Source organism: Acipenser ruthenus, chromosome 28, assembly GCF_902713425.1.
Source record: "Acipenser ruthenus chromosome 28, fAciRut3.2 maternal haplotype, whole genome shotgun sequence".
Classification (NCBI taxonomy): domain Eukaryota; kingdom Metazoa; phylum Chordata; class Actinopteri; order Acipenseriformes; family Acipenseridae; genus Acipenser; species Acipenser ruthenus.
The window spans coordinates 26,152,092-26,165,752 of record NC_081216.1 but is presented as its reverse complement, the minus strand read 5'-3'; the positions used below and the strand labels follow the sequence as shown (position 1 = coordinate 26,165,752).

General features: G+C 36.1%; 1 protein-coding gene across 4 annotated transcripts in view; it reads right to left on the bottom strand.

Moving 5' to 3' along the window:
• LOC117434947 (homeodomain-interacting protein kinase 3-like) overlaps positions 1–8,079 on the bottom strand; it is a 45,699-nt gene extending 37,620 nt beyond the window's left edge. For 2 of the 4 annotated variants that reach the window (XM_034057683.3, XM_034057684.3), the window contains exon 1: positions 7,619–8,078. In XM_034057683.3, the coding sequence (XP_033913574.3) occupies positions 7,619–7,694 (76 nt within the window). In that variant the 5' untranslated portion in view covers positions 7,695–8,078. Of the gene's footprint in view, positions 1–7,618 lie in introns of all 4 variants that reach the window. The other 2 variants (XM_059002738.1, XM_034057685.3) reach the window with 2 other exon arrangements.
• Between the last annotated feature and the right edge of the window lie 5,582 nt (positions 8,080–13,661).

Genomic DNA, 13,661 nt, shown 5'->3' with positions numbered 1-13,661 from the left:
GGAAGTCGCTGCCCATTGGGATATGTTATTGGGCAAAGTTATTTTTCTCTCAAACAAACTAAATAACTCGGCACTGGTAATTTTGGGCAAGATCTGAACATTTTTTTTTTTCTATTAATTATAATTAAGTAAACAAATTTACTGCAGTCCAATACCAGACAACATACACTCAGTTAGTAGGCTGTTTGATGTGATAATATTAGTACAGTAAGAATGGTTAACAATGAACTGATGCTATCCGAGAGTGGATGGAAAAAATGAACCACTTCAACCAAACCGCATCCAAGCCCCAAAAACAGCATCACAAGGTTCACTTAACCTTTTATACAAGGTTGCTTGGCAACTCCTTTGGGGTCTCTTAGCAACTAATGTCTCTGTTAAATATTTTACAGGAAGGACAAAAAAAAAAAATGTAGGTTAGAAAGGCTGGCTTGTAATAAAAAATCTCAGCCAGCCAGTTAAAGTTAAAAACGTCATATCCTAGTTTTTGATTCTTTGAAGTGCAGCAGGTGTTTCCAAGAAATTAAATAGCAAGCGCCTACAGAAGTAATAGTATCTGAAGCAGAACACTGAAAATACAATGATTTTGTTGTCTTATTTAATTATTTGTTGATGGTTATTTAAATATAAATATAAAAGCTGTTGCTATTAAACATGTACTCTTGTTTGCAGATTTTTGGAGCATATTAAGTTACAACATATGTATAAAATACCTTGGATTCTTACTATTTACACTTAGGAAGACATTTCAGATTTTTATACAAACATACAGAACATTAATCAAGTACCTATAACTACTTTTTGCTAATAACTAGGTATCGTGGTGCTAACCACCAACATTCAGAAAGGTTCTCGTGTAGACATTCAGTAAAAGCTGCTTATGCAAAGTTAATGTTACAGGCTGAACTAAAGGCAAATTATAAAGAAAACCTACCTTCCTGTGCTGCGAGTCCCTTCCATTTTAGCCACGTTAAACAAGTCTTTTTGCTGTACTGCTGCAACCCCAAGATGCACACAGTAATACCTCGAAATCTCACTATCGCAAACTACTGTCAGATCAGCTCCCACATGCACTTCCCCACACAGCATCAGTGCAGCAGGTAGTGCATTTGAAACTACAGCATAGGGAAATACCAGAACACATGACTGTGCACTATTCAACAAGTAAACATGTGACCCCAACTACAATGAAATGAGATAGCCAACTTCCCCTTTACAGGGCTTACTTATTGTGAAATTTGTAGAGATTTACATATTAAAAAATACATATTTAAAATGATTATCCATTTCAGTGTATATTTGAATCCAGAGCCAAGCTAAACAAATGAAAGCAGTGATTGTATATTTAAAAAATTCTACAACCATAATACAAATGTCCCACCGCTTAACTGCAAACTTGGGCATACTGCAAAACATTAACAATCTCCATTACCAAAATGTTACTATAATGCAGACATTCAAATGCAAACCTGGGTTAATGCAGATCATGCTCTTTACAGGTCTCCTCATGTATACTATAGTACACAGCCTAGAGTGTTTTAGAGGATATTTCAATAAAAAAAATTAAATTGTCAGGAAGGAACTGTTTCTTAATAAACCTAGAAATAAAATAGACTCTGCAGGTGGCAACAAATAAGATATCCCTTTTTTTAAATGTACTTCATTTTTTCTTTTGCACATAAGATCATTGGATTGGACTTTGCATTGGTGTGAATATCAACTATAGAAAAAGTCAAACTGTTAGCCAAAGGACAAACCACTTCCCTCTATTTTATGCATTTCGCAAATAGACCAAAATGCCGAACCATATGGACCACAATTGAAAGTTTAAGATTTCCTGCATTTGAGAATTTTACACACACCAACATTTCACAACTGGTTGTCCTGGGTACAACGCAAATGACAAAACCATCGATTGCCAAATCACGTACTGCAACTGGCAAGAAGAAAAGCTGGCACTGATAAAAAAATAAGTATTTTAAATCAAGTTTTCCAGGAATAATAGTGATTTACCATTGTTTAAGTTAAATTTCTGGGTATATATATATATATATATATATATATATATATATATATATATATATATATATATATATATATATATATATACATACATACATACACACACACACACACACACACACGTACATTATATATATATATATATATATATATATATATATATATAATTAGTACATAGCGGTTTGAGCTGAACCACCCTGCTTGGAACCCACAGCATGCAAAATGCTACAATATACATAGATCCTTTTAAACACAATTGCACAGCCTCCCGGTTTGAAAAAAAAGGTGATGCTATTTTAATGGTTATACAGTTTTTAAAGTCAGGATTAATCTTTGTTACCCTGTTCTGAAGCATGTTTAATCACGATATGTTACCATGGATTCAAGCCTGAGTTATCCCGTTTTGTGCAACAGAACAGGCGTGACTTTCAAAATTAAACTTGGAAGTTATCAGGATAACTTAGTTTCAAACACTTTGTGCAACATACAAATAATGGAATGCAATGATGTTTGTAAACATTTCTACAGTGAATTTGTCGCTAGATTTAGTGACTTTAGACACGGAGCTATTATTAATGTTAATGCGACAGAGAGCTAACTTAGCTACTGCAAATTAAGTCTAGTGATAATCTAGCGACCGTTTCAAACAGAATATACTTATCTAAAACATAATACTCGAATAAAGATAACACCATACAACTCCCTATTGTTTATAGGTTATAGCAACTGTGAATTTGCAGCCAATGCCCTAGATCCCGCCTATCCGCCAACTCCCTGCTGTTCATATACATTTAGTGACTATCATTTAACAGTTGATGCATAGACATTACCTACCCCCCCCCCCCCCTCCCCTCCCCTTACACCAGAGATCCACCAAGCAAAGACATTTTAAGGCAGGTCTAGTGACTTTCACTCAATAGGAGTTGGCAACGCGACTGACTAAAAAAAGCACGCCTTTAAAAAGGCTGATTGAAAAAACAATCGACTGTCAGGCATTCACTCAGGCAGAGAGTAGAGAATAATCTAATTACAGCAAAGGTGCTCAACCAAACTTTTATCACGGGCCGCATAACCAGAAAACTAGTTTAACCTAATGCGTATAGCAGGCCACACATTACTAAAGAATAATCTGAGTTTAACCCTTAGCTGCAATATACATAGGCATACACATGTAGGCAATTTCCCTTAGAATTACTGTTAATTTTATTTCGTACCGCACGACACACATGACAAACAAAATATAAAAAAACAAATTAAAAACAAAGCATTAATATCGTACTGTTACCATATACACACACATTGCACAATTACACAAAGCAAATGAAATATCTACTTTGCTAGAGCGGGTTTTTATTTTAGTTTATTAGAGTTGTTCAGTTGTAGCAGCAGCAATGTAGCCAATGCAGTGTTTTATTAATGAAATAAAACACAGCAGTATCCTTATTTCAAAACATGAGTTATGAATTGTCCTTTATTATTAATGTTGAGCATGTTGACAAACATAGGCCTAATTTTAGGTGCTTTTGTGAAATTGTTGTCTCCAAAGGGGGGATGACTTACACAACGGTTTTTACGGTAACTGTCGTCTTGTTCACTAATCCATGGGACAAGGGTCCGAGAGGTCAGAAAAGAAAAAAAAAACAAGCAGCCTAACTTAATAAAATCAAGACAGATTTCCATGTGCTGTCTTATTAATGGCTTGCCTAATGGCCCACATAGCGTACACAACTAGCTAAAGGCTCCTCCTTTTATGGTGTAGGTTGATTTAAACAGTCTGAAGCTAAAGTAGCACAAATTAGCATAACCTATTTATACAGAAATATATATGGTTCCGTTTCAAGTGACCTTGAGTAGAGGGTGTTTTTGTTTTGTTTAAATTTCACATCAATGTTGCAGGTAACTGGAAACAAAATAAAGCACACGTCAGCATTCACTAGCATGCACCTTGACTGGAACTATGTTCTCACCAATGTAAGCTCTTTACAAAAAACATAGAATACTACCAAGAGCTGAGATACTGAAAAAGGAATGTACCCTATACTCCCATTTTACAGTGTCTTGGACAACATTCAAAAACTAATATTTCAGATTTTTTCTTCTGTTTTCTTGACATTAGGCAGAATTCACTCAAATATGTGAATCTCCTCTTTAGTCTGATTTACAAAATCAGACAACCCTTGATGACATGTAAATAAAAGACAAATTCACTTCCATTGCTACCTATTCCAAACAGAAAAGTAAAGGTGGTGCTTCTAGGCATTATAAAGTGTTCTGCCATCACGGCTGAACACGTCCTAAAGCCAGGTCCACGCCTGATCGATCAAGTGCGTGCAACTGAATCGCTTACATGGGGATGTTTCTGCAACCAGTTGGAGAGACAAGCTCTACTTTCAAGCGAACGGCTGAGCGATTTGTAGTGAAGTTTTTTTTCAAGTGCACGGTTGTGAAATATGATTGGTTGTTACACTCTCCTGACTGTTTACTATCCTATGGTAAAGAGGCAGTGAATTTAAAAAGATGTCAGCTATTTAAAAAGATCAACTATATGTCATTTCACCTCAGCCAAGGTCTCGTCCAGCATTTACGTGGCTTCGCTTCTGCTTTTAATATTGCATTTAAAATAACTAGAGATGAGGCGACTACAACAGTTCATCATTGGTCATTAGCAAAGCCATCGTTTACTAACAATAATAACAGATGAAGGAAAGCACCGACAGCACCAGCAGGGTCAGCGTAATCGCCAGAAGCAAAATGAGTTCATTCTATAGGGTGATGCAAAACTTTTTGGCCATTGCTGTATACTGTATATAAAAAGCTAATAAACTACTGTGTGATCCAGTGCTTAAAGAAAAGGGCTTGTAACCAGGAGGGCTTGTATCCCACCTCTGCCACTGACTCATTGTGTGACCCTGAGCAAGTCACTTAACCTCCTTGTGCTTCGTCTTTCGGGTGTGACGTAGTTGTAAGTGACTCTGCAGCTGATGCATAGTTCACACACCCTAGTCTCTGTAAGTTGCCTTGGATAAAGGCGTCTGCTAAATAAACAAATAATAATAATAATAATAATAATAATAATAATAATAATAATAATTATTATTATTATTATTATTATTATTATATGAAACATCCACAAATGATTTGTATGTAAATAATTTGTATCTTGTTATTGTGCCATTGATAAGACAGAATGCCATGACTGTACACAACTGTACAAGACGGAAAAAGTCCTGAGGAACGAGAGAGGCCTCCAAAAGGTCAAAGTCAGTCAAGTGGAAAGTTTTTACTTTGTAATGCACTTTTGGTGCACCCAGGCTGTGCAAACATTGGCATAGCCAATAGTCTTAATTCAAATTACGCAAAATGCACTTTAAAAATTGCTTGAGTAAAGAAGTAAAATTCAGGGCCTCTAAACATGAAATATTTTCAATCTGCTTCAGAATTATCAATACACAACATTTACTAGCAATGCATTTGGCCGACCCAGGTACGCGGTTTCACACGATGCAGGATTGTGACTCTGTCACTCTGCGGGTCGGGTCCCAGGTGAAAGGGTCTTAAGAAAAGCAGCAATCAGCTCAAATCCCAGCAGCTGTTTCTTCACTGGTTTCAGCCCAGTCAACACCAATGACCCACACCTGATTGTCAGCACCTGATTTCTGTGAGGAATCAATCAAAAAACTGGTTAGTGCAGCACTAGTTAGCACAGCTGGGGAGGATGTAAAATGAATGGTGTTTCTTTCCGATTCTCTGTGTGTTGCAACAGTACAAGGGTGTTAGCAGAGAAACGCAATTCTAAAATTACAGAATGGGCCGCAGAGAAGATGACAAAAAAAATGTTTTTCACCAATGACATTTGTTGAGGGAAAAAAAAATACTGTAGGTTTCTCTTACAAGCAATATAAACATATGCCATTATACAGTCCCAACTACAGGCACAGCGCTTTTGAAATATAATCTGCTTTAGAAATTCATTGGGGCCATCTTTGAAGAGCGCATAAAACAAACAAACAAAAAGAAACATTGGTTACTTTTGTTATATAGTCAAATTACATCAAATGAATAATAGACGGTGTCTCTCACACTGGTCCAAATACAAGCATGACGGTGGTGTTACACTGCAGTAAAGAAAGGTACCTAATTCTGCACTTAATGAAGATCATTTAATTTCTTGTTAAAAATGGAGCACATAACCACTGTACAGGACAATTATAACTTGCACAGGTAGTGGCAGGCAACGAAGCAGATACACTACCTGGCACAAGAGAACCCAAACGACAGGAAACAGTTAACTCCAAAGTCAGACTGGTCACGATTGATTCATTATAAAACACAGGATAATAAGGGATTAAAACAGATACCAAGCATGAACTGAAGCTAGTGTTGCATTCTCCATAGTCCTTAAAACCCTGTGTCAGGCTTACTTGTTTGCTATGCGGTTTTGCAGAGGCATTGAACTGTTAAGGCCTTATTCTTCACCATAGTTACTAATGACATGGCAAACAGAAAGGCTCTGTCTTCATGCTTTCTGTACACAGACGGCAAGCACATAACTGTATGACTTCACTATGACTCCCATCATCCCTAAATAGGATAATTATGCTACAACAGTACACAGCGATTATTTATTTTATTTTTTGGGGGTGGTGGGGGGGGGGGGGGGGGAGAATAGCCTGAAGGCTGACATGCAATCAGAATATAATGAATTTGTATCTGATCTACCACGACCACAAATTTAACTTAGCACACAAACTGACAAAGCTTACTTTGAGTAGGCTATACTTATTTTCAAAGTTGCACTACTCCCTTTTAAAGTAAACACTAACATATCATTAATCATACAGTAGCATTTAAATAGTATATACTTAATCAAACTAACAATTACGTAAATTTTATTCTGACAAACACGGTGTTAATCGCTGCTGAGTTAATTCAAATGTTAACTCGGTGGGGAAACTATACCCAACAGCCAAGCAATCCAAACAAACCACTGTCAATACGAGTTATGAAATTAATTCAGAATAACTACTAAGTAAAAATATTAATTAAATCCATCACAATTTACTGGGGCAGGATAAGTTTATTAACAACCGAAAATGTTTATTCGTTGGTTTAAAAAGTTTTATAAAAAATACAAAAAATATACACTAATGTATTTGAAAATCGTCAATGTATTTCAAAATCAAAAGTGTAGTGCTTTTTTTATGTACACAAATTTTCAAAAACACAATACTGGTGATTCAACAAGGTAAACTACATGTTCGATACAGATATCCTCTTCAGTCGCTACCGACCTGTGTTGTGGTACTGGTTTTCTTTCCAAACTACCACTCAACTTCGCGAAAAAAAAATGTAAAACAATTTTAGGAAACCTACAAGACAGAAAAAATGGCCTATTGTAGTTATTAAGTCATGCCTACAACATAATATGTGTTGTTAAATACGTGTACAACTAAAAATGTAAAAAGAACAAGAAAAAAATATTAAAAATAGGTTTTAAAAAAAAAGTTAGTGATGTTTACCTTATTCAGTACTGCTGTACAGTCATTTTGTTTTTGTTTTTGTTTTTATGAAACGCGACCCAAAACAAACCACTTACCTTCACAGATAGTAACAATTGATAGAATCCACCGCTTTTCTGAACATGTTACGGAGTTATAATGTACCCACACCATGCCCAGCTTGCTTATGCTACTGCCATCTTGTCCTGGCCAACACGAGAAACCTCTGTCGACAAAACCACAACCTCCCTAATTTCCAACTTCAAATAACTCACGTATAAAATCACTCAGCGGGGCCAGGCCAAGTCCAGCGGGTAGCTAATGAGTTCTGCTTTCGGGGAATGTATCTTTCTTCTTGGTTACGAGGGCCTGAAAGCCCATGTTTTGATTTTAAGGAGGGACTGGCTGCCCCATAAACACTCCTGTCCTTACCGTTCTCTTTCCGTTTCTAAAAATCTCTCTGTGCTGCGTGTGGAATGTTTGTGTAACTGTGGAGTGAGACCCGATGAGTCGATCGCAGAGCGCGTTCAACGTGCAGCGCCACAACAGAACAACACGCGGATTTACCATCCTGCATCTTGCCTCGTCCTGCACGTATGCATTTTTTTTTTGTTCTGTTCAGTTGAATTTTTTTTTCAAGAATTTCAAAGACTCATACTCTTAAATCCTCACTTCAATCTGTAGCATTTTCAAACAATGCCAAACAAATTATTGACTGCACTTATTAACCCAAAATATTACAAAAGAAACAAATACATGTCATATTATTTCAAATAACTATCTCATACGGGTAACTTCAAGAAAGCTGATTCACACGCACATTTTGCACCAATTACTTTTTAGTTTCTTATTCTTGTAAAATAAATAAATAAATAAATAAATAAAGTAAAACTAATACTTCTTGAAATGACTTATTTATAAATGAAAGCAACTTCGTGTTTGCATGGTACTTTTTCTTTAAATTACAGCGGGTTACAAGTTTAGCAGTACATGTACCTTTTAAAACACTTGTGAGGATGGCATTAATAAGTTAACACACAAGAAATCCTCAGAAAATCCTCATTGGTGTGATAAACAAATTATTCCTCTGGCAAAGTGCTTTGTTTATATAACATCTGATGTTGTTTGTGATATAACAGTAGTAACCATAACCTCCACTGGGTTTATCTGATCAAATGTAAGCCTTCTATTAATTATTGAAATGGCATAAATCATCAATGTAGGTCCAGTTCTATCCCTTTCGGGTGATTTTCCCATGAAGCAATTCGTGACAATCAATTTTAGATTGTGATTTTTTTTTTTTTTTTTTTTTTAAGGCCTCCTTACAATAAACATTATTCGGCAAATCGTATTTTGCTATGACTTTTATTTGTATGTTGCTTACAAAAACGCTGGCATAGATCGAAGAAAGAAGCTGAAAAGAAATGGAATTTAACAAACATGTTATCAAAGGAGAAAGCTGGCAGTAAACAGGTGCAGTGACTCATACAGCGCTTACCTAACACGATGATTTAAATCAAACTGAATACAGCCAGTGTGTGCTACAGCCAGTGTGTGCTACAGCCAGGGCTGCTTCCCATTTCAATGTCATTCCTCTCCTTTGCCCTTTGCTTGACCCTGAATGAGTTGAGTCCAAAGCTGTGGCTCACAGTGACTAGTAATGATGATTATATTTCCAAAGATGTATCAGTTTATGATTTAAAGGGTTACATTAGAACAGGCCTAACGAAGAGCTATTGAATGCCTCATTTAATATAGCACCAAGACATGCTTTTAATATATACTGGGTTTTCCTTAAATCAAGATGATATGGAGTAATACTAGTATAAGCTTATCGAGTATATTACAAAGGCTGATTTAACATATTTTCGTAGTACTAGAAAAAAAAGTAATTATTCCTTTTTAATGAACTGAACTAAATTCAACAAACTTGGACAATTGTTTTTTGCTTCATAAAATGTATCCCTGTACTACTATGTATTAATATGCATGTTGCCAAGGGGACTGCATAATTATTATCAAGAAACCGTCCAATGATATCAATGACGTAATCCATTAAAGAGCTCTTGAGCAATACGCGTGCCAAATATAAAAAGGTACAAAAAACATCATTACACTTAGTGAGCAAGCACAACAGAGATAGTTTGAGTGTGCGTCTCGATGATGGGAAACATGCAAGAACACTTACGGTCTCAATCCACGTTTCTATCACTTGCGGTATTTATAGAAAACATACTGTGGTCTGAGATGTAAGCCACTTACACACAGTATACAATCACAATGTTATGAGCAGCTTGTTTTTCCTAATGCATTATTCAGTGTTATTACCTTGTATATCTTGATGACATTCTTTGCCGAATGGCGCAGTGGTTAACAAGGCTGTTTGTTAGCTCACCGACTACAAAAGAAAATGACAAATGGAACCAAAAATACTTTGTAATTACTGTAAGGCTTGTTGATGGTCTGTGCTTCTGTTTTCCCGGCAAACATTATTTTTGTATTTTTATATATATATATATATATATATATATATATATATATATATATATATATATATATATATATATATATATCCCCTTTAGTCGCTACACGCATAATAGCACCACGGTAAGAGTCCTGTCTATACCTATTTAATAATGCATATATTTTGTTTTCAAAATTTTAATGAGACTTCTCGAACTCCATAGTGTACAGAAACTGATTTACATTTTCTAAAAATTAAAATAAAAAAAATCGTGACCAAAGCATATATATATACAGTGTATATATACAGTACATATATATATGGTTTGCATACAGGCCTGGATGAAATACCATAGCTACATTTTAAAAAACAATAATCATATGGCTTATTTCCAGGCTTATGATTTCTATTTTTATTTGAAAGGCTTATTAAGCTTACACATCCGCGGTGACAACACAATTTGACACATTCATATCATAGCAACCCTAGTAATGTTTTCATTACGAAATCTAAAACAAAATCTGCATTACTTTTGGGCTGAAACTCACAATCTCATTTCTCCACCAGAAATTATACAGCATAAACATGCCTCCTCTATCTTACTCCTACGCTTAACAGGAGAACAACAAATGAATCATGCTATTAACATATTAAGGAAATGTGTGCGTGTTCTCGAGCAACAATAAAGCAATAACCCTCCATGTTTCTGAAAAAAGCGGTCTGCTTAATGAAGTGCAAAGTTTAGTTCTTTGAAAACAATAACCTGAGTACTACAGCCCAAGGGTGGGGCTCAACTTTCAGGACTGCCGACCTGCAGCAACAAAGAACATAGAATCCACAAGAAAGCAGGCAAGGGAACACCCACATCCCAACCCTATTTAATGTGTGAGGCTTATTTGAGGCTTGTTAAGATTTAAACCACACCTGTCACTGTTGTAAATCCGGGTTGTAAAATCCCAGTGGACTGGAACAGTCTGGTTCACACTTTTAAATAAGTTAAAATTAAGTCTATGTTATTTAAAAAAAACATTTATGTTTGAATGTCATGTATTGTAAAGTTCTACCCCACCTTAAAATAAATAAGTATCTTCAGCTTAGAAAACAGAAGGGAAAGAAGGCACTTAACTGATGTTTATGAAATCCTAAATGGTACAGATAAAGTTACCTCCAGTCACTACATCAAATAAAATAAAAAATTCCAAAATATTCTTATGTTCTATGTTCTTATACATTGTCTGCTTTCACCAGTGCCAGTCATATCAGGGAATAGTCAAAGAACTCTGTACAGTACCAAGGTCATACCAAACGAAACACTGATCAAATGCAATGAAAGTGCAATACATATGTACAAACACCAATAATGCTGAGAACAGTTTACCAGAACTACTGTAGAGTATAGCTTCAATTGAGATTGACTGTTCTGTTTCGTACAGAATATGTAGATTTCATTACTAACCAACAATGGACACTTGGTGCCCTGGGTCACGCTGCATTCCTGTCTGAAAGAAAAGTTCATCCCTCGGAGGGCCTTTCTCCCCTTCTCTATTGTGTTTTTTAATTACAATATTTTCACAAGCTATCTCCCTTAGTTTAAGAGGGGTAATTACAGTTAATTACAGCAAGGGAGTGTCTCAGTCACTCTCAGTTACCACCTCCCCCCTGAAGATTTTAGAAGTTTACAATCTACTCCCTGCCTAAATACCCCTCCTCCACCACCACCACCAATCACTTCCATCTGCTCCATCCATCTTGATGAATGGGAGTTACATATGTATTCATATAGATAACAGATCAACCACCATTTAAACCCTTACAATGGGGTCCTTCTTGGAATTATGCGTACTCACAACAATGCAATAAAGAGATTTGCATGGACTATCAGACAAAGAACCACATTTCATTATCTAAACAGCAGCAGTACTTAGCTGCTTCTGTTTTACTTCATTGTTATTTGATCTGTCTGGGACTAAACTAAATACTGCCTAACTAAAATAGGATGCATAGCAGAAGAAGAATACCAGCTAATAAGAGAGAGAGAGAGAGAGAGAGAGAGAGAGAGAGAGAGAGAGAGAGAGAGAGAGAGAGAGAGAGAGAGAGAGAGAGATTGATCTAATAAATAAGGAAATGAAGGCCGGCCGATCTGTCTGTTTGTTCATCCCATATGCACTCATTCAATAATCTACAGTGTATCCTTAGAGAAGACAGTATGTTGTCTTATTGTAATCTCCAATTCTTTATTACAAACCCTCAACAAAGTGGTTAATTGTGACAAAATGATTGGGCGAATTGCAGTCTTCCAAATCTGCTAAGCTTGATTGCAGTAATTCTCCGATATCTGCTGTTAAATACAGTATTAAACGTATTTTCTTTTACAAACATTGTACTTGTTATGTAAACAGAATACTCTGTGAACATTCCTAGAGTCTTGTGCTGATTTCAGTCATGAGAATAGCTGTAAACAACCCACTTGACCCCTTTATTCAGCTATGCTCGCGGAATAACTACAGTCCAGTACATTCAGTGCCCATGAAAGACATCACACAAGCATCTTCTTTTCTAAACTGTAAACCTCCTGAATTGTCACAGATTCTACAGCATTTGATGTCATGTCACCAAAAGTGAAAGTCATCAAAGGCTAGCTCTTCCCTGCTTTTATATCCCCGTCAGTCACTGTGTGCATAATTGTACTGTGTTAAGTTTCCTATCTATGTATCTATTTTATAATGCATATTTTTTTCAAAGTTTTGGCAGATCAACTTCGCAAACTCCATAGACTGTTTTAAAATTTAAAAAAAGAAAAAATATTGAAACGTTGAGGTTTGTTTAGAGCCCGCGGTAGTTAAAGATACAAATCTGCTACTCCCTTAAGTCATTATTTTACACAGCAACGGGTCTCCTTGGTGAGATTCATTCTAGTTGGGTCTACCTGACACCTGTAGTTACTATACTGTTTGTAATTGCCTTAGTTTGATTACTGTGAAAATAGAAAGAGACAGAAGCCTTTTATCCATCCACAGGCCACAAAGACAAAGTCCCCTCATTGCTTCCTGGGATGAGTCAATCTTTTTCTGGCAGGACCATCTTTTTGCAGAGGTGACAAGTTGATAACTGCCCTTGTTTATTTAACCAGAGATCTGTCCCAATAAAAGGTTCCAGGTTGGTTCATGGATAGCTTTTGTAATTACACCATTTTGCAATCAATTAAAATACATGTGAAATGGTTACCAGAAAAGCTGGGTATTGGAACACAGACTGATTCTTTCTGGTTACCCCAGCTGGTCTTAAAACAACAAACTTAGTCAATGTCCTGTGGAATGTATCAGTAAACCAACATTCATTCTAGGGTTTTGTTTTGTTTTTTGAACCTTGAACAAGCGTAGACTTTTTTTTTTTTTTTACTGCAGATTTGAATAATTTATGTTAAGGAAAACAAAACATTTGCAAAACTAGTGAACATATCAGAATGTTCATTTAGACCTAATTTGTTTAAAAAAAGAACAAACAGCAAAACTATCAAAAAAGCAACATTAAGTTTGTCATAAGCTAATGCTTGCCCGGGGCCAACTGCAGGCCGAGTAATTTAATCCAACCGACAACTGTCAGTTCCAACTGGATATAAACAAGGGCTGAATTCAAGCCAGGGAGTCAACAGGTGTGGCCCAATACTGACCCTCCTC